Source organism: Lonchura striata, chromosome 17, assembly GCF_050655825.1.
Source record: "Lonchura striata isolate lonStrDom1 chromosome 17, ASM5065582v1, whole genome shotgun sequence".
Classification (NCBI taxonomy): domain Eukaryota; kingdom Metazoa; phylum Chordata; class Aves; order Passeriformes; family Estrildidae; genus Lonchura; species Lonchura striata.
The window spans coordinates 12,544,189-12,565,396 of NC_140719.1; the positions used below are offsets into that span (position 1 = coordinate 12,544,189).

A 21,208-nucleotide genomic window follows, 5' to 3' on the forward strand; every position below is an offset into this window, starting at 1 on the left:
GCCTGAGTCCCGGTGCCGGGGTCCCGGTGCCCGAGCCCCCGTGCCGGGGTCCCGGTGCCCGTGTCCCGGTGCCCGAGCCCCGGTGCCGGGGTCCCGGTGCCGGGGTCCCCGTGCCGGGGTCCCGGTGCCGGGGTCCCGCTGCCCGAGCCTCCGTGCCCGGCTCCCCGCGGTGCCGCAGCCGCGCCCAGGGAGGCGGGCGGCGGGGCGGAGGCGGGGGAGCTCCGGGTCCCGCCCCCGGGGCTGCCCGGCTCTGCCCTGCCCGGCTCTGCCCTGCCCGGCCCTGCCCTGCCCGGCCCCGCAGCTGCCTCTGCCCGCGAGTGCCAGCACCAGGTAGGGCCGGGCGCGGCCGCCGGGGCTCCCCCGGCTCCTCGCCGCACGGCCGGGCGGAGGGCACGGGGACTCGGAGGGACGGAGGGAGGGGGCCGCGCTCCCGGGTCCCGCTCCCGGTCCTGTCCCGGGGCGTTTCCTGCGGCGTCTGCGAGGCTGTGCCGGGCTGTGCCGGGCTCTGCGGGAGCGCTGCCGCCCCGGAGCAGTTCTGGTCCCGCCGGGCCGAGGGGCGGAGGAGTCCCCCGCAACCGCTGCGCCTCTGAACGCCAGTGAAAGCAGTGCGAGTGGTGATGGGAACAGTGGGGGCTTGTTTGTTTTGTTCCTTGCCTGGGGGAAGAATGTTTGAAAGCTCTGTTTGAAGAGAAATTCAAAAAATGTAGACACTGAAAATATATTTAAAATGTTTCCTAGGAAGAGTGTTAAAAAAAAAAGTTATGGGGATGACTTGTTTCAAGGAGGCCTCATTAGTAAGTAGATCCCTCTTGGAATAAAACTGCTTTGAATGTTATTTACTCTTGGATGTAAAAAATCCAACTTTGCTAACAAGGATGATACTAGCATTGTTTCCCCTTAAGTCTTTTATTTTTCTTACTGATCATTACAATTTCCATTTTCCACTACCAACTCTGCATGATGCAAGTTTATCGGCAAAAAAGAAATTTCTTTATTTCCTTTGTGAGAGTAGAGCATGTCTCAGCTCAGGGTGTCCTGCTCTGGAGTCAGAGGGGGTGGGGGTTCCTTAAATGCCTCTCCTCCTTTGGGCTTCTCAAACTGTTTTACAGGGTACCTTATAACATCCATCTGGAAAAATGAAGCAAAACCTGAGTACTGAGGAATGGCCTCTCACCGGTTATTGCAACTGGTTTCTCTTGGCCACGAGACATTTTATTCCATAGTTTCTGCCATGGAGAGATGGGAGCAGAGAGAAGCAGAAGGCAGCCCGTTTAACATCTGCTCCGTGGGATGGGTGCTGCTGGCATCGGCACCGCCTCCCTGCCCACCCCAGTGCCCGGCTGGCTGTGCTCGAGCTCTGTCCATCTCCAGAGCAGATCATGGCAACGCTGGCCTGGCACCGCCCGGGCTCTCCGTGTCCATCTGTACCATCAGCAGGCTTGCTGGAGTGCTGAGAAGTCCAGCTCTGTGGATTTCACTGGAATTCAGCAGGGAGAGAGGGTGGGAATTCTAGTTACACCTCAATAGTGGCACGAGTGGATGGTGAGCGCCTGAAATGTTACGTGTTTAAAGACAGGGAGAGATTTTCCAGTGGTTGTTAGAGAGTTCAGCTGAGTTTTAGTGAGAGCTGAGTACCTGCAGTGTCCCCAGAGGAATGACTCTGGCTCTTGGCAGTGCAGAGGCTTTCTCTGGCTGGATGAAATTCCAGTGCTATGGGGGAAACAGTGGAGAAATTGAACCAGCCATCAATCTTTGGCTGCTTCTGCATGTCAAAAGGGTGACAAGGCAGAAATGCAACTGCTGCTGCTAGTTTAACTTGGATTTTACAGGCACAAATCCAACCCGTTGTGAACTTATTCTTTTTATCAGCAAAGCAGGAATGGGAGCACTCTGCAATCCAGGTTCATGGCTCTGATAATGCCACCAGGGGGGATTGCTGCCAGCTCTGGCTAAAAGGTTGCCTGATGTGTTCCAGTGCAGGACTGTTTTTGTCATGATTTATATAATTTTGGGAGTTCTGCAGCCACATCCTGCATTGGTGGTGTGGGCAGCAGTGTCCCTGAGCCTCTGAGCCAGGGAAGGCATTGGGACCTTTCTCTGGGGGGACAAGGAGCAGCAGGTTCAGCTGCTGACCCACACTGGGACAGTGCTTTCCCCCATCCCACATTCAGATAAAATAACTTTTTGTTGTAGCTTGGGTGTATTACAGAATTCCACTGGGAACTAAACCATTTTTTAAATAGCCCTGTGACGTATTTAGTGCTCAGGATTTATATCTGCTTTCAGCTCACTTACAAATACAAGCTTTCCATTTTAATCCAGTCCCAGACATTAGTGTTGCTGCTGAGTGGCATGCATGGGAAAGAGAATTTTGGACAGAAATGTGCAGCTTCACAAAGCAACTATTTCCCTTTTTTACTCTGGAATCTAGAGACCTAAAGAAACATTTTTTTTGTTCTTTAAGCCGAAGTGATCAAGTTTTGCAGCTTGGTTGCAGTAAAGCAGAACATGGTTAAACACAGATATGAAGTGGCTTGGGTACAATAACTCCTGCAGCTGCTCTTGTTTTCTGCTCCCTTCCACAGCACTCGGGAATTATCATGTGAATGATCAAGTTCTGAGTGTGTCTCTGTCTCTGCTTGATTATTATCAAATGTTTTCCCTGAAAAGGCAGGAGATTCTGATATGGACAATTTGTCTGTAACAAGCTGTGTATTATTTCTGTTGGTTAGTGATTGCCTGGTTCTCTGGACCAGGTATTTGATATACCTTCTACCAATTTCAGCTGAAAAGAAAATGGTATATATTGATATTTCATATGTTTACTTCTAATCTGCTTTGGAACTTTTTAAACTCAAGACTCAAAGGATGTCTTGTGCAGTGGCTTTCAGAGGTCACTGAGGTTTTGCATTAGGAAGAAAACCTCAAGTTACCTTTTTTGTGAAGCTTTTGTGCAGCTCTTTGTGTACCTCTGTCACTTCATTTGTTCTGCTTCTCACAGCATTAGTTCAAGTGTGTGTCTATTCAGTCCCTTAATCATTAATTAATCACTTCAGACACTAAGAAGCCTAAGGCAATCAGAAAGAAATGCTCTGGATGATTAATTCTTTTGCTATAAAAGCACTAAACTTGCTGGAGCTCTCATCTCTGAGCCACGCTGGAACTATTTTCCCTGTGTCAGACGAAGCTCCCTAGGTGGGGATAGTGCACAGCTCTTGAGCTGAAAGCTGGGGTTTGGCAGCTCGGGAAGTGTTTTTCTGCAGGAGGCTCCACAAAGCAGTGGGAGAAGGGAATGCAGGCGGAGACAGCCCCGGGGCACGGCAGAGCGGTCCCGCTGGCTCAGCGCTGGCTCACAGCAGATGTTTGCACAGACATGAGAATGGAACAGTGCTCGGGCACTTTCCCTCAGGTCTGTCCTTGTGACTTTGGCAGTGGGGAAGTGTCTGGATCAGGGATTTCTGAATTCATTCAGGCATTTCAGTGAGGAGGAGAAAGGTAAATGGACGGGTGGTGGGACTGTCCGAGCACCGTGTGTGCACCAGGCCTGGATTTCAGAGGTTTTGCCTCTGCCTCATCTCTGCTTCCCAGCAAGTCACAGGCGTTGGCAGATTTTCAATATTTGCACTGTGTGCTACACCCTGATAGCACCGCCGCCCAGAGCAGATTCACGGGGCCTCTTGCCAGCTGTCGGACACTGCTGGGTGCTCTGTTTGCCCTGCAGCAGGGTGCTGCTGCCCTCCGATCCAGCTGCCCCGCCCGGCGTGCCGCGGCAGCCGGGAAATACCGGGAGCGCTCCCCGGCACAGCGCGGCCCCGGCTGTGCCCATCGCTGGCTGCTCCTGCCGCTCCAGGGCTGTGCCAGGGCGCTGCTACGTGGCACCGAAATCCCGGCCGAGATGGAATCAGGGCAGACTGTGTGCATTAAATGTCAGCCCAGTACTTCACACCTGCTCAGGGAAGGAAGTTGTGCTCTGAGAAGTCAGGAAAGGCAGTAGCAGCCTGTCTCAGCAGGACACCCAGGTATTTATCTCTGATTAGCCACGGATGATGCATTTGCAAGGTTAAATAGAGCTCTGACATGAGTGGAGCTAAGCAGAGCTCCGGGCTGCTTTGCAGTGCCGGGCTGTCTGGAAATGCCAGCTTGGAATGGCCATTCTGGATCCGGGCCCCTCAGGGAGCCTGGTGGTGCTGCTGGCATGGGAGGGGTTGATTTGGTTGGTATTTCTGGGATCTCACACTGCCCTCTGGAGAACGACCTTTATTTTACTTCGTTCAGTTTCTCAGCTTTGGGACTTGGTGAGCAGTTGTGTTCTCAGTCAGGATATTCCAGGTTGTCAGGTTTTGTGATCAATATTTGGGATGTGGTGGTGTCTGGATGGAAAGGTTAGATGGTATGGATTCTAAAGATTTATATATATTTTCCTTTTGCCTGTTTCAAAGTGTTCTTTTCTGACTATAGACTGTGGTTTTGGCCTTTCCTTTTCTCTTTTTTTGTTCCTCGTTCACCTCCCAGTGAGAACCTGGAGAGCTGGAATCGATCTCAGCTGAGATCCCAGCACAACTGGAGTGGGCGAAACAAGAGTTTGTATTAGGGCAGTCAGGCAGTGGGACACTGTCCAAAACCAAAGTTTAGACATATGTTATTTACTCAGTGTTTCCACATGCAGTAAAAGTACAGCTACAATTCAAAACAGCATCTTTAAAGCACTGGAAGAAATGAATCATCCTGGGATCTCTGAAGATGGAGAGAGGCTGCTACAGTGAGCGCTGACACCGTGAGGACTTTCCCTTCTTTCGGGCTGTCTGCTCTGACAATCCTTGTGGCTCCTCCACACCAGAGCCTGAATCCTGCTTGAGGTGAAACCAAATGAAGCCCTCTCCTGTTAATCACGTAGCTCGCAGGGGGAAGGGATGATTTTGGCCTGTGTGTGTTTCCAGCATTGCCCTCTTGTGGCTGCGCCCGGCGGGATGGGAGCTCCGGGCGTTCCTGCCTGCGCCGCTCCCGTGCCTTGTGTTGGGCGGCTCTGGAGCCGGGAGCAGCCTGCGTGAGCATCTGCATCTTCAGCCAGTCATTAACACCCCGGCCACGCCTGCCTGTGTCCGGAGAGCTGGGGCAAAATGGAGAGGAGAGCTCTGGAACTCCCTTTCCACAGTGATTACTTGGAAGCTGGTGTTTGTGAGGGAAGCTGCTTCATGGGAAGTGGGGAAATAGGGGAGTCCTGTCTCTCCCTGAGGAGGAGGGTGGTGGAGATGTGCAGAAGCTGCCAGCACTGGTGTGTGCTGGGGCAGGAGTGGAGGAAGCTTTTGGTCACAGGTCTGTGACTGTTCCCTGCCAGCAGGTGAGCACAGGAGCCTGGAACCCTCAGCCTCACATTCTGCTCCTTGTCTGATCTGGAAGAAGCACCTTGATTTTTAATGTGTATTAAGTAAGATTAATTTTGTTAATCCTGAGTTGCTTCTTGTCTTGTGGAGGTTTTTGATGTGGAAAGTTAAATTCTGTGTGGAGCTGATGTGGAAGGCAGGAACTGATGGACTCCCACTGGCTCCATGGTGGCACCAGACCTGCTGTGCCCTGTCACAGTGGCATTAGCAAAATTCATTTATGTGCTTTCTACTCACTTATACTCAACCCTGACATCTGCCTGTAGCTCTCCTGCCCTTGTCCCACATGTGCAGTGACTCCTAAGTCCTTTCACCCTGTTGCCTGGCCTGGTGCTGCAGGAGGAGTGCAAGGCCACGCTCCGTGCTTCCCTTTTGGACTTGTTTTAGGCCATCTCTCCTGCTTCCCAGCCTTTCTCTGGCAAGAACGTGTTGCTTTTGGGTTATGGATCACAGATTGAACAACTTCTGTGCTGCAGAGGAATGTATCAGCTTGTTCTCTGGGGAAGTAAGAGTTTGCATGAAGTTGCAGATGATTTCCCCTGAACAGGCAGGACCTGGAGACTGGAGGAAGAACATCTGTGTCATTTCCCTGCAGCTGACCACAGGCATGTCTTCACTGCCTTCCTCAATGTGTTCTGGCTGTCACCAGCAGCTCTCTCTCTGGGACATAATCTGGGGAGGTAGTCATATTTTAATGTGCTGGTTTATGTCTTATGTGTTACATAAACACTCCTTAAATATTTTTTCAGCACTGAACAATGATTTGTGTTGGAGAATAATTCAGGATTTATTTTTGCTCCCCAGTGAATGAAAGTGGTTGGTGGTTTCCACTGATCCAGCCTTCCCTGTGCTGTGTGTGCTTAAGTGCATGATTCAGCTCTCACTTATGCTCAAGGCAGGGCTCTGAACCAGCTGATTGTATCAGCAGATTTCCCTGGATGTGTTTCAGATGGCAGACCTGTCTAATCCCCAAAGCTTTCTCCCGTGGAAGTAATATTCTCCCCAATTTACATCACTGCAATTGAGATGAAACTCAGGTTTTTGGTTGAAGTTTTCTGCCTGGGTGCATCGGGCTGGAAGCTCTGTGTTTACTAAGTGGGTTTTCAAAAGGTACAGAGCCCAGAATAGAGCTGATGTGACTCATAGTGCAAACAAACAGCTGGGAAAAGTGAACAATACTCAAATCTTCTGGGCCTTCTAACTTGCTCAAGTGGTTTTGTAGGAATTTTAATTTAACAAATGCAAAAAACCTACTTGCCAGTTGATAGCTAATGCTGGACTTCATGTCCTGGACTCTTGATCTGAGTTAGGCAGCTTGATTTTTTTTTTGGATTTGTGGCTTTTCTGTTAAGATGTAGCTGCAGGGAATGCCATTAATTGTGCTGCTCCTCATACTGAGAGCTGAAATAGTTTATGGAGTCACCATGGCTGGGGAGGAGGAGGCTCTCCCATGCCAGTTTTTTCTTATCCCAAATAATCTTTGTTTACTGGCTGCTTCAAGGGATGGAAGGAAAGGGGCAGGGTTTAGTTTTATGTATATATGAGTTTAGGGCTGTCTGGAGACTGAAAACTCAGCTAATCCATCACTTTAGATATTTTTCAATGCTGTCCCCTTGGTTACAAAGCTGCAGTCCTGCCAGAGTTATTTTCAATGGTTTACTGAAGAATTACTGATATTCTATACTGGTTTGGCGGGGAAGCTGAAGGAATAAACAAATATTTCCATTTTCAGGGTGTGCTGTCATCACTGTGGATCCTGTGCTGAACTTTCTTTGTGTTCAGCAGCATCACGTCCTGAGTTTTGGATTGTCAGAACTCAAGTGGTTCTGTGCTGCTCACCCTCGCAAGCTTTGTAAATCCATCAGAGTTTTTATGGGGCAGCAGCAGATCACAGAGTAAAGAAATGGCTGCATGGGCAGTCAGACAGTGTAGATTGTGTCCAAAGTGCACAAAGGGCTGAACCTGAAGCAAGGAGATAACTTGATTGGGTTTTTGTTCCTGTGATCTCTTCAGCATCGCTGTTATAGACCTGGGGAACGCAGCCCTTGCTCTGGGCTGTTACTGTGGCAAGCACAACCTGTAGATTTCCTCAGACTGATCATGCCAGGGAGATTATACCCCTTTGCCTCTTGCAAAACAAGGATTTAGGGTTTTCCTGTTGTTGCAGCAGCAATACAGCAGTAATTTACCTCTTCTGGCTCTTGGTACAGGCAGCCTGGAATGCTGTGAGATAAGGGAGGCTTTCTTTTTTGAGAACATATATTGTTGTTTATTTGGAGCAGTTCATATTCTCCAGGCAATGTTTGGCAAATAAATAAAAGGAAAGAGAGAGTTAGTTGGGTGGAAATGCAAATGTTTGCCCCCAAGGTACAATAAGGATTGGTATATGAGGGGCATTTTTGCAGCATGACTGTAGTGTGGATACAGACTCTACTCAGATTTACTGTTCTCATGTTTAAGAAACTCAGTCTGTATTTGCAAGTTATTTTGATGTTCTGCAAGTGTCATCCATTAAAATCAAAAATACAGCCTTTGCCATGTAGAAAGGCAGGAATTGATCCAGCAGTGAGCAGCAGGTGGTTTGGATGCTCTGTGGTGAAATGTTGTGTTGGCTGCAGCCCTTCCTGTGTGGGTTTTGTTTATGCAGCAGATTTAGACAAATTATCTGAACCCATCACGAGTCGACGCCGGAGCTGCAAATGAGCACAACCACATGGGGATGTGGGCTACCCTTGTTTCTGTCTCATTTAATTCAGCCAAGCTTTCCTGAGCAGCCCTGTGCAGGTAAGTCCTGACTATATTTGTGGGTATATTCAGGCATGAATTGCCACAAATTATTACAAATATGAATTGCCACAAACTATTACAACTGGGCCTCACAAAAAATGTGCTCATTTTTCTCTTGTTAGTAGCCAGTTGCCAAATGAAATAAAGATTTTTTTCCTTTCTTTCCCTGCTGTGAGTATTGGGTGATATTATCTTGTAGAAAGTGAGTTTAGCAACATCATTAAGCTTTAGATGGTGGTAGGCGTGAAGATGTGAGAGTGGATTTGACGTGGAGGAACCACACATTAATTATTATTATTAATTATGGATTTTGCAGTGTGGTGAGGCAGAGTAAGAGATTCCAGGCTCAGTGTCCGCAGATTTTTCCTGAAGGGAACAGGAGATTCCTCTCAGCATGGCTGTGCTGGGCAGTGCAGAACTGGGCAGCTCCTTGGCAGAAATTCAGAGGAGAGTGAAGACAAACAGCCAAAGTGCTGCTGGTGTCAGGGTGAGAGGGCAGAGGAGACTGTCACAGCTGAGAGGGAGGCACGGCCACAGGGATGAGTGAGCAGAGCAGAGATGAAGAATTTAGGGAGGGAGGCAAAGAGAGCTGTGTGTTACAAGCTGCAGGCTGGAAGTAGGAAAGGTGCTTTGGGTACCAGGAGCCAGGAGCTGAGTCCCGGGTGGAGGCGGTGGGAGCTGCAGCAGCACTCAGGGCTTGCCCAGAGGATGCACAGCACGCCCGGGATTGCCCTGGGGCCTCCCTGCCTTTCCTGGCCTTCCCCCGGAGCAAACAGCCTCCAGCCTCGGGAGATCACTGCTGCTTCCCTGGAGCAGCAGCTCCAGGCTGCCCGTGGTCTGTGGGCCCCACACGGACTTTGTCAGTGTGAGCTTTTCCTGTTGGGTGCCCAGCAGTAAATCCCTGGGATTGTTCCTGCAGGCCTGACTCCCTCCCAGGGCATTCCTGGGCTGGCCTGTCCTGCTGGTGTGACCGCACATCTGGAGACCATAATGAGCTTGTTGTCTTCCAGTGGTTGCTCAAATCGTTGGACTATTTTTCCCCAAGTTCTTGTTTTCATCACTATGAAGCCAAGTGTCATTTAGCCGATCCATCTGCACTGAAATCCTGTATTTCAAGCACTTTCCTTGTTTTCCTTAAACAACTTTCCTTTGCATAAGAGGTTGGCTGTGCATAGCACCATTTCTGGGACCAAGCTGGACACTTTTATTAACAGCAGCTTTGAAAAGTGCCTGCTTTCCATGTCTCCATCCGGACACCCTTTTCAGTAGAGCCCTGGCGATCTCAGCTGGCAAGTGCCCTTAGAACAATGTCCAGGGTAAACATTTCTGGGGCTTGATTTAACAATGCAACACTTGCTGCCAGCAGTGATAACCCAAACCAGCTGCTGGGGTAGATTTACACCTATTCCCTTCAGGAATGGCTCAGATTAATTAATTTTATGAAAGAAATATGCAATTTATGCACTGTAGCCCTCTCTCAGTTTTTTGCCTGTATTTATATATTGCAGTTAATTGGCAATGCAAGCTTGGGCTTACAAAATGCCAAATTAATTAGGAGACTAAATAAATGTTTTTTCAAAGATATTGTGCCTGCATATATCTGTGAATTACAATATCCTACAGTGGGATGTTAATGAAGGAGATTATCCTGGGTCTTTGTGCCTTCAGTCTGTGAGGTTTGCCCAGATGTGGGACTATACAGGTATTTAATTTAGAAATAAAAAGTCCAGAGTATTTTTCCATTTGGAAAGGACCTATCTCTTTCTAATGTTATGCAACACAGTCATTTTGGTTTGGGTTTGCTGCAGCTGCCAAAGCCTTTCACAGCTGCCTTTCTTAGAGTCAAGGTTCCAACATGTTTTTCAGTGAGACTTAGACCTCTGACACTCTGAACTTCCTTCACAGAGATCAGAAATACCAACAGGACTAGCACATTGTTTTTATTGTCCGTTTCAGTTTGAGACTTTCCAGTGAGATTTTCAAAGGTACATTGCCAAGGTGACAGTTCAAATTAAAATGCATCAGCTTGCACAAGAGAGTAACAGAGTGCTCTTGGGAGAGAGGGAAAGAAAATACCCTCATGGAGAGTGGAGAAAGCACAAAGCAGGGTCTGCTCTTTCCTTCCTGGAAGTTTTATTGTGGAGTTTTATGGGTGGAGGGTTTGGCCCCTTATTTAAGAATCTTTTGAGAGATTCTGACCGTGGAAAGCTCAGCCTGTCAGGAATTGTCCCCTGGGTGTGTTCAGAGCCCAGTGGCAGGACTCCACATTGTGTGGCTGCTCAGTTCCTGAGGGCCACAGGGAAAGGCTCCTGCTCACTTCACTCGCTGCAAACACTTGGAGAACGTGATAGTTGAACTTGCTGCAGTGTGAGGTATTGGAAGAATAATCTCTTTATTGGTGGCAGATTGTTGGGGTGCTACAATCAGCCCTGTTGTAATTCCTTTGGGCTGAGTAGGTTTGATGGCTCTTGTGTTCCTGTTACAGGGTGTTGCTACACCCTCAGAAATACTTGGTTGTGAAATTATTGAATTGCTGAATGAGCTTTTGTTCCGTCACCTACAGGACTCTGAATGCTCTGTTGTGCTCCGGGAGCTGAAATCCATCAGTGCCTCCCCAAATCCTCCCGAATTGTTCCTGCCAGTGCGGTGTGCGGGGCTCATTCAGCCCTCCTTCACGGGCTGAACCCCGCTCCTCTGGCAGCTTCAGGGAGCTGAGGGTGCATCCCCCATCCTCAGGCTGCTCAGCTCCATCCTTGTCTTCCCCAAAGTCTTTCCCTGCCAGCTGGAGCCGCCGTGCTGCTCCTCTGCGTCTCATCAACTCCCCAGCTCTCAGCTGACAAAATGCTGCCTGTGTTGCTGATGTCTCTGAGTTTCTGCCCGTGAGGGGCCGTTTGGCCCGTGTGACCCTGGCTGTGCTGTCGGTCATGGATCGCACATCGTGCGAGCGAGCGCCTGCCGGGCTCCGGGAGAGGCTCGGCGGTTCCAGCAGCATTGTTTGCACGAACGCGTTCCGCCCCTGTGCTGCCGAGGGGGTGGGTGTGTTTGTCCCCGATAAAAGATTGGCTTCTGCCCCTCATCTGCCCCAGCGGCCAGAGGAGCCGGGAGCTGGGACTCCCCGCAGCTCGGCAGGAGCAGGGAGAAGCCCTTTGCTCCTAGAAATGGGCAGGAAGGACTTGAGTTACCTTTTCCTCACCATTTTCTGCACAGTGGCTCTGAAGCTGAGCTCTGTCAGCTCCATGTCTGTGGCAGGGCTCGGATATGTTGTTACAGCAGCTCTTGTGCTTTCGGCTGTGGTAAGTGATGGACATCACAATTAAACGCTGAAAAACTTCTGCTTCCAGCTACTTACAGGAATCCATCTCCTTCAACTCTTTGTCAGCGTTTGCCCAGTTTTAGTGGGAATTTGGGAGGATTCAGGCAGGCTGGAATCATGGTGATAAAGTTAATTCTTTTCCATCTTTGATATCTGATTTCAGCTTAGGAATCACTTTGATACCTAACTTACTATTTTGCTTTCTAGCTTGTAACATTCTTTATTTCTGCCTTGAAAACTGAGCATATTTTACTTTTGTCCATCAGCTGCTGTGAACCATCTTCTTTGTCAAAGTACTGAATGCTTCTAATGTAGTATTGTAATGTTTTCTTCCCTGTTACCTGATAGCTCTCAAAGGCATGATGTGATCAATGGACAGTCTTCATTGCCAATACACCAGAAATGTTGTATTTCCTTCCAGAATTAACAAAGTGAATTATTTTATAAGAAAGTGTTCATTATGTTTGTTCGAAAATAAAAAAAGGATATTGCACTGTGTTGATATATTGCATAAGTATGGCAATAAACATATTAAACCAAAATTGCAGTGTCCTTAGGGCAGGATGTTGTGTAAATTAATGTAATTCCTACAAGGGAGGAGTTAAAATAACAGGTCAGAACAGAAGAGCTTTAAGAAACCTCTTAATTACCTAAATATTCAGTGATATTCACAGCATTTTCAATTTGGTTTTCTAAATATTTTTGCAAATTTTTCCAAAATTTTTCTTTCCCACAGCCTGGAATGTCAAGCTTCACTTATGTGCCATACTAAAAAGTTATAAATTAGTAAGAAAAATACAGAGATTAAAATGCAGAGAGAGAGGACAAGAGTCTCGAAGAGGATAAGCCAGTAATAAACCAAGAAGTAGAGATGATTGGAAGTGAAAATTGACAGTGATCAATGGAGAGGGATTCTTTCCACACACATCCTTATTTTTTCCCCCCTTTAAAACTCAGTGCATGAGAAAAAAAGGAAACTTTCCACTTTTTGGCTGGCACAGCAAGTTAGGAGATGAGAAGCAATTTAATTTAAAGACTTCCTTGTGTCCTGCCCACTGAACAGCACCCTCTGTCTCACCCCCAGCCTGTCAGCATGGTGGAACACGCCGAGTTTTTGAAGGCTGGGAAGGAACCCGGCCTTCAGATCTGGAGGGTCGAGAAATTTGATTTGGTGCCAGTGCCAAAAAACCTGTATGGAGACTTCTTCACTGGAGATTCCTACCTGGTGCTGAACACCATCAAGCAGCGCAGCGGGAACCTCCAGTACGACCTGCACTTCTGGTTGGGTGAGTGCTGGGAGTGTCCCTGCAGAGCTGGGACCCAGAGTGACCCCTGAGCCTCTGCTCCACCATGGCCAGGAAACGTTACCCAAGGAAATAAAAAGCAGCACATTGAGAATGCACTGCTGGGGGTAAATAGCCCTACTCGTGTCAAATATTTGTGTGGTCTCTGCAATAGAGAGTACAGCCACCTCTGATCCTAAAACCAGCTTTTCCTGGCAATAGGACAGGCAAGTCCCTGTTCTGCAGAGGTTCACAGGGAAGGCAAGATCTCAGGTGAAGTCTGGTTGAAATCCTTTCTGCCTGAAAGGAGGGAGGTCAGGTGTGTTCCTCCTGATGAGTGGGATTTTTGCCTCTCCTAAGTGCCCTCTGCTGTCATGTCACAGAGCCTGCAAACCCCAGGCTCTGACAATATCACAGTTAAATCTGCTTTCTCCTCCTGTGTTTGCACAGTAGAATGCAGAGGCAGAGCCTGCATCCCCTCCCAGTGTCCCTTTCCATGTTTCAGGTGATGAAAGCTCTCAGGATGAGCGTGGGGCTGCTGCCATCTTCACTGTGCAGATGGATGAGCACCTGCAGGGGAAGGCTGTGCAGCACCGCGAGGTGCAGGGCCACGAGTCCCCCACCTTCCTGGGCTACTTCAAATCTGGCATCAAATACAAGGTGGGTGATAACTGACCCAAGTTTGCAAGAAATGGCATCCTGCCCAATTCCCAGGAGAGTGAGATTTGCCCTTTTTCCAGTTGCTTAAAACCCATTCTCAGCCAGATGTTTTCAATGAGTTGGAACTCAACAGGGTGGAGAACAGCAGATCCCAGTGGGAGAAATTTGGCTGAATTAATAATACACAAGGAAAGCCCCAGAAAGTTTTAGGAATCAAGGTTTTGTTTTTCTTCAAGAGGCAGAGGAAAGAACAGTCCCAAGGCACCTGGAATGAATTTAAGAAGCAGCAAAGTTAATGGGAAACGCCTACCCAGGAGATTTGATTTCTCCCCACTTGCATAACAGTTTGACCTTGCAGTCTCTGTGCTTAGCCCACCCTGCCAGCATGTGCAATGTTTTGGTAAAGGAGATGAACAGTAGTGGGAGTTACTCCTCCCTGCCATCACAATCAAGTGGGATAGAAGTGAAAACATGCAGTCAAGCAGTTGTGTCTGTTAAGAATCCAAAGGCACAAGGAAAGTGATATCAGGTCACATGCTTGCAAAGTGCTCACACTTCCTCATGACTGAGACTTTCCTGATCTTTCTGTTTTGTTTATTTCCCACTCGCTTGTTGTTACTTTTATTCATTTAAAGTTGGTTGTGCTTTTTTTGAGCATAACTGACATGGGTCCTGTTGCCTGCATCGATAAATAATTCCCAGTGTCTATCAGCAGAGAAAGTGAATCCTGAGCTTGGGATAATTTCTGGTAGGCAGGACAAGTTATACACAGGGGAATACACTCTTCCCCCCAGTCCTGGTATGAATCCTTGCTGCTGTGTTTCCCCCCAGGCTGGTGGTGTGGCTTCTGGCTTCAGGCACGTGGTTCCCAACGAGGTCACTGTGCAGAGGCTGCTGCAGGTCAAAGGCAGGCGAACAGTCCGGGCCACGGAGGTCCCTGTGAGCTGGGACAGCTTCAACACTGGGGACTGTTTCATCCTGGACCTGGGCAGTGTGAGTACCACATCAAAGGCAGGTGTGGCAGAATTCAAGGGGCAGGAGGTGTCTGACCTTCACATACGTTTTATTTTCCCCCACTCTGCTGAAGCCATCTCAGTGCTGAGCATCCTGAAACACTGACATAGTCCAGTCCCAGCTGAGTCCTGTCTCACCTAGAGAGGTGCTGTCATGCTCTGACATGACTTTCTCCTTTCCCCAGAACATCTTCCAATGGTGTGGCTCCCAGAGCAACCGGCAGGAGCGGCTGAAGGCCACGGTGCTGGCCAAGGGGATCCGGGACAACGAGCGCAACGGGCGCGCCAAGGTCTACGTGTCCGAGGAGGGATCCGAGCGCGAGGAGATGCTCCAGGTTATTCCCTCTGTCCATTTGTCCTTGCTGGTGTGTGGAAGAAAGGTGGGGTGGGTGGTGTGTGTGGTATAAACACACAGCTCAGTGCAGACCTGGTCCTCTGCACCGCTGGGACATCAGAGGGAATTACATGACTGATCTGGAATTCTCTTCCACTCATTCTCTTGACTGGAGCACGTGGGAAAGAAGATCCTCTTGGACTGGTTGGTAATGATTTTTCTCTCCCTCACAGGTTCTGGGACCAAAGCCCAGTTTGCCAGCAGGAGCTTCTGATGAGACCAAAACTGACACAGCCAACAGGAAATTGGCTAAGCTGTACAAGGTAATGAGGAACCCTGATGTAACTCAGGGGAGATTGGAGTGATCTTTGTGAAATTGGATGGAGGTGCAATAGCAGAGAGGAGCTGAGCTGCTCTGAGTCCTGCTCCTGCCACACTCTACTTCTTAACAACTTTTATGTATGAACCTTGGTTGCTTACACTGCATGTTCATGTACTTTCTGTTGGTTTGTCACCACTTATGACTGTAGTGAGACAGCTGGAACTTTCAGGAATTCTTGAGAGGAAGGTGGAGTGTGAAACAAATAAGGGAAAAGGGCATTTTCCTCTGTGCTAGGAATTGTGTTAGGAAGGTGACAGGAAAGAACTAGAACAGTGAGCCTGAGAAGCAGGACCTGCCCCTTTCTAACACCCAGATGAAGCCATGATTTGGAAGGTGCCATTTGCCATCCACTTTGCGAGTGGAGAAGAGTGTCCAAGGCTTCTTGGGAGGAATCTTCCCTAAGCAGCCTCTGGTATCCATGGGATGAATATCTGCTAAGATGTTATGTGGCACTTTAATCGTCAGTCAGTAGAGGAACTCAGATTTTGAACCCCATTTGATACAGGGAGGCTGTTCCCAGTTACCCTTCAGTTCCTGTGTGCACTTGGCTTGCTTTAGAAGCTATTTCCTTTGCACTGAGGATATTTCTCATTTTGGACCAATTTCTCCTTGGTCCCAGCAGTGTCTGCTTTGCTAGAAATAGTTTAAATCTTCAGAGTAAGTGTTATGTTTTTGCCATATTGTTGCTGTATCAGAGCTATCCTGTTTGAAAACAATAGTGCCTGCAGCAGCCAGTGCATTCAAATGGATTTCCTTTCCCCTCCCTGAGTTCTGAGCTGTGGCCACGGAGCAGCAGGGAGCAGAGGGTGCCTTATGTGACCTCTGCTGTGCTGTCACAGGTCTCCAACGGGGCTGGGAACATGGCAGTGTCCCTGGTGGCAGATGAGAACCCCTTCTCCCAGACAGCCCTGAGTACAGATGACTGCTTCATCCTGGACCACGGCACAGATGGAAAGATCTTTGTTTGGAAAGGTACCTGAGGGAACCAGGGAGAAAGGAATTAATATCATAAATGGAAGGGCAGTTGTTCTCTCTAGCCATCACAACAGGCATGAAAGAGATATAACAATGGTCATTTGTTATTTGGCATAATTTATCTGAAAGGCTGGGCCCTTCTACTTTGGCAGAAGGTACCTGGGACAGTTTCTTCTCTGGTAAAAAAACCTGACCCCCTTTCTCTCTATTTTCATTAAAGGCAAAGGTGCCAACTCCGAAGAGAAGAAGGCAGCACTGAAAACAGCCTCAGAGTTCATTGACAAGATGGGTTATCCCAAACACACCCAGGTAAGGACCTGTGACCAAGCACTGGGGTCACTTTTCTGCCACGTGGGCCAAGGACTGCAGAGCACAGATGGCTCAGGTGATGTGTCCCTGTTGAGTGCCTCCTGTTGTGGGAGATCTGCTCTGTTTTGGGAGATTCTGCAGTGCTGCTCCTGGGCTAGAGCAGCATTTGCTGCAGCAGAGCTGGTAGCTAAAGTTTCTTCCTCTCAGATACTGTTTTAGCTTTTCCATGATCTCTTCTAAGAGTGAAAGAGAGTAGATAAATCTGCTGTTCTTAGGGAGATGGTTCTAAAGGCTCATTCCCTTCAGATCCAAGTCCTCCCTGAGAGTGGTGAGACACCTTTGTTCAAGCAATTCTTCAAGAACTGGCGGGACAAGGACCAGACAGAAGGGCTGGGTCAGCCTCACGTTTCTGGCCACGTTGCCAAGATTGAGCAGGTCCCTTTCGACGCAGCCACCCTGCACAGCTCCAAGGCCATGGCTGCCCAGCACGGCATGGAGGATGATGGCTCTGGCAAGAAACAGGTCAGTGGTGCCACAATCCCTCTGGGAAGCTTACCAAACTTTTCTTCCTACTTGATGGCATTGCTGCAAGAGCAGCAAGATAAAAGGAGGCCAGAGAGCCATCAACACTGAGGTCTTGTAACTAGTGGGGGAATTTCTGACACCAGAAATAGCAGCAGGGTCTTGAAAGCGCTGCAGAAAAGTGGGGTTGATTCTGACTCCATAATTTCCCAGCACTGTGGAAATGGGTTTATTCCTCCTACTGATTATTCTCCCTGTTGCCATTGCGTGTATGCCTGTCCTGGAGCACCTGGGTTCATGACTTTGAGCGTGGAAGCAGGGGTGGAGTTGGGCTTGAAGGGCTTGAGGGCTGTCCAGAAGCCCACAGCGGGCCCGGCCGAGTTTTGGCTGTTTAAGAGGCCCCGAAAAGCCTCCAAGCTCCGTTGGGATGGGAATGGTCCCGGCAGGTCTCGGCAGAGGGCGCGGCAGCACCGCCGGCTCCGGGATGCGGAATTCGGGGACAGCGCGGGCCGGCAGCGGGCTCGCTCTGCAGCGCCTCTGCTCCTCTCCCGCCAGATCTGGAGAATAGAAGGCTCCGAGAAGGTGCCGGTGGACCCCGCCACGTATGGGCAGTTCTACGGCGGGGACAGCTACATCATCCTGTACGATTACCAGCACGACGGGAAGCGGGGACAGATCATTTACACCTGGTACGGGACTTCCCCTGGGGCAGGGCAGGAAACGCTGGGGCTGCGTGGGGCTGCGAGTCCGCTCGGAAAATCGATCACTGCTGGTTCCCGCTTTCAGAGGATCTTTGGGGGATAAAGTTTCACCCTGGATAACTTTCCCTTGCAAACAAAACAATACCAGAGGTCTGGGATGTTTCATTTGAAGTGGAACAATGGAGGCAATTACTGTGTGGAGCTTTTTTTTTCCCAGTTCCCCCCCTTGGTTATTACTCCCTTCTTTGGATCAAGCTCTGCTTATCTAGGAAAATGCTGCTTATCTAGGAAAGGTTCTTATCTCCCCCTGTACTCACTGTGCTACAATAGAGAATAAGGAATTTCTCCTTTGTGTTGAAGGAAGTGCTGCAGAGATTCAGTTAAAAAGGGTTTCCTTAACTTCTCTTGATCTCTGTAAGGTGTGGGGCTGGGGAAAAGGTTGAGAATAAAACTGGGATTTGGCCTTGTTCTCCAGGCAGGGCGCCGACTCCACACAGGATGAGATTGCAACCTCTGCATTCCTCACGGTACAGCTGGATGAGGAGCTGGGAGGCAGCCCCGTGCAGGTAAAGAGACCCAGCAGAGCAACCCTAACACTGCTAACACTGGAGGAATAAAGAATATATACATATATTAAACACCTGCCCCAGCTGGGTGCTCTGTGAATATTCTAGCTCAACAGAGGGTTGTAAAAGCCATTTCTGGTTAGTCTTGTGCCCCTCAAAACTGACAGCAAGTTTCTTTTTCTTCAGAAACGGGTAGTGCAAGGCAAAGAGCCTCCTCACCTGATGAGCATGTTTGGTGGAAAGCCCTTGGTTGTTTACAAGGGTGGAACCTCGAGGGAAGGAGGCCAGACTGCCCCTGCGGCAACGCGGCTGTTCCAGGTCCGCTCCAGCACCTCCGGAGCCACCAGAGCAGTGGAGGTACGTGGAGGGAGAGGCAGCCTCGGTGTTTGCACAGCCCACAATGGGAACATGATCCACTGAAGAGTTCTGTTCCCTCCATGGAAGAGGAACCTGGGTCAGACATGGGTTCAGAGCCCCACTTCTCTGAGAGAAAATGCACACAAACACCTCTGTGCAACAGCAAAGAGGAAATTAAATCCTGATGAGGAGAGGGCAGTGGCTTATGGCTGACTCCCCAAGTTTCCAGCTTCAAGAGACTTGTCCTTGTTGACACAGAGGAGTTGGTGTTAATGATTGATCAGTGTTGACAGCAGGGACTGTTCTGCCATGGGCTCCCCAGTGAGCTCCTAAAGCTCCCACTATAAGCACCAGGACTGGCACAAAGACAGCCAGGCATTCCTGCTAGAGGTCATGTGTACCTGTAGTCACACACTGAAACAGTTATTTACTCTTCCCATGTGGAAAATCTATCTCATCACTTGGACACAGGGAATATACAGCACATCTGATAGCCTTACATGCTCATGTGGAAAATCTTGTTGTAGTTTATTCAACTGTAGGTTCTGGTTTGGTTTTGAAGTAACAGGCTTTGTGTAGTGGATGGTTACACCTGACACCTGCAGTATTCCTTCTTTTCAGCTGGATCCTACAGCCAGTCAGCTGAACTCCAATGATGCCTTTGTCCTGAAAACTCCCTCTGCTGCCTACCTGTGGGTTGGCCAAGGAGCCAGCAACGCTGAGAAATCAGGAGCACAGGAACTGCTGAAGATACTGGGAGCTCGCTCAGTACAGGTTGCTGAGGGCAAAGAACCAGGTGAGGAGGTCACAGTGGAGTCTCTGATAATTTCTGTGTAGCTGCACATCCTCAGCAATTATTTCATGGATATTTTGTCTCCCAGAACAAGAAGATGTGGACATGGGCAAGAGGGGCTTCTTGGGGTTATTTTTATTGTTCAACAGTGCTCTCATTAATGTCTGAAGGCCATTGGGACTTTCTGACCTGGAAAAATGCTTCAAGTCCTGCCCAAACCACAACCCTGGTGTGGGTTCCTTGAACAGAAGCATTGGTCTTTGTTTTCCAGAGAATTTCTGGGCAGCGTTGGGTGGCAAAGCTCCGTATCGCACCTCGCCCCGCCTCAAGGACAAGAAGATGGACGCTCACCCCCCGCGTCTCTTCGCGTGCTCCAACAAGAGCGGGCGCTTCACCGTGAGTGTCCAGGGGATTCATCCAGCATCCACCTGACAGAGAAGCTCAGGCCCAGCTGCTCTGAGCCCCCCACCAGCTTCCACCTGATCTTCCTTCGTGTGGTTTGTCCTGAAGCCTGTGTTCATCTGAACCCTCTGTTTTCTAGATTGAAGAAGTTCCTGGAGATCTGACTCAGGATGACCTTGCCACAGATGATGTGATGCTCCTGGACACATGGGATCAGGTATGTCACATTTACAGGGGGACAAGAGGAGCACAGAATAGGCACAGATTGGCTCTAGAGAGAGACCTGAGCCACAATAGCCAGAGGTGCTGTTGTATTACAGATTCAGCACACATCAGCCACAAGTCAACTCGGAGCTGAATTTTGATGTTTTATAGAAAAATGTTCAAGGTCTGCTAACTTTCCCCTGATGTTAAGCTAGTGTAGATTTTTTTCAAGGGTATACAATGTATGTAGATAAAATGCAGGCAAAAACCTTCCCATTATTGACCAATAGAGCTTTGATCATGTTGGTCAACAATGCGGGCACACCAACAGGACGATTTTTTGGTTTGTGTCACACTGTTCACTGAGGTTCCTTCTAAATTATCCCTTCATAAAGAGAATGATTGTTGCTGAAGTAATTAGTATTTTTATCTTTAGGTCTTTGTATGGATTGGGAAAGATGCACAAGAAGAAGAAAAGACTGAGGCACTGAAATCTGGTAATGTCACATTTTCCTCTCTGAACTGTCCCTTTCTCATTTTCTCACTGTGTGATCATGACTCAGGCAATTTATACTCTGGCAGGCATAGGTAAAACCATAGGGCACAAACTTTCAGTGGGTATTTGTGTTCAAGTGGCCGATGTGAAGCTGCCTCTCTGGCAGCCATTTAGCCCCAGCTGAGCTGCTGCTCTGCAGGCCTGGTGCTCAGCGAGCTCCCCTCCCTGTGTCCCCAGCCAAGCGCTACATTGACACAGACCCCTCCTCGCGGGACAAGAGGACCCCGGTGACCATCGTCAAACAGGGCTTTGAGCCTCCCACCTTCTCCGGCTGGTTCCTGGGCTGGGACGATGACTACTGGGCTGTGGATCCCCTGCAGAGAGCAATGGCAGATGTGGATGTGTGAGGAATGTTTGAAACAGAGCAAGTTCAGTGCCTTCAATGCCTTCAAGAGCTCCTTCCTCCTGCAGGATGTATGTTAAAGAGGGAATGATGTTAATAGCCAATTAGCTGTGCAATAATTTCCGAAAACAATCACGATCAGTCATTGACCCTACTTCTTGCTTTGATGATATTTAATACAATAAAGCTTGTATGAAATATGGGAAGAACGGAAATGGTGGGGTTTGTTACGAAGAAAACATTAAAGAGCAGCTGTAGAGACTCCATGTTTGAACACACCTTACCTTCTTTGTGCCATCTTTTGCACATAGACCTTTTAGTAAAAGG

At 48.9% G+C, this 21,208-nt stretch overlaps 1 protein-coding gene across 2 annotated transcripts; it reads left to right on the forward strand.

Annotated features, from left to right (window-relative positions):
• Positions 1 to 241: 241 nt before the first annotated feature.
• Positions 242 to 21,159, forward strand: GSN (gelsolin). Of its 2 annotated transcripts, XM_085556318.1 has the most exons (18): positions 292 to 10,540; positions 10,732 to 11,461; positions 12,566 to 12,767; positions 13,270 to 13,424; positions 14,256 to 14,417; positions 14,623 to 14,772; positions 15,005 to 15,094; positions 15,993 to 16,125; positions 16,349 to 16,437; positions 16,744 to 16,959; positions 17,515 to 17,648; positions 18,136 to 18,226; positions 18,413 to 18,583; positions 19,205 to 19,379; positions 19,648 to 19,772; positions 19,918 to 19,995; positions 20,419 to 20,479; positions 20,716 to 21,159. In XM_085556318.1, the coding sequence occupies exons 2-18, from the start codon at positions 11,093 to 11,095 to the stop codon at positions 20,883 to 20,885; spliced, it is 2,571 nt and encodes an 856-aa protein (XP_085412444.1). In that variant the 5' UTR covers positions 292 to 10,540; positions 10,732 to 11,092; the 3' UTR covers positions 20,886 to 21,159. The 2 variants fall into 2 exon arrangements, with proteins under 2 accessions (XP_021399318.1, XP_085412444.1); XM_021543643.3 differs by lacking the exon at positions 10,732 to 11,461 and having other exon boundaries at positions 242 to 330.
• The last annotated feature ends 49 nt before the right edge of the window (positions 21,160 to 21,208 follow it).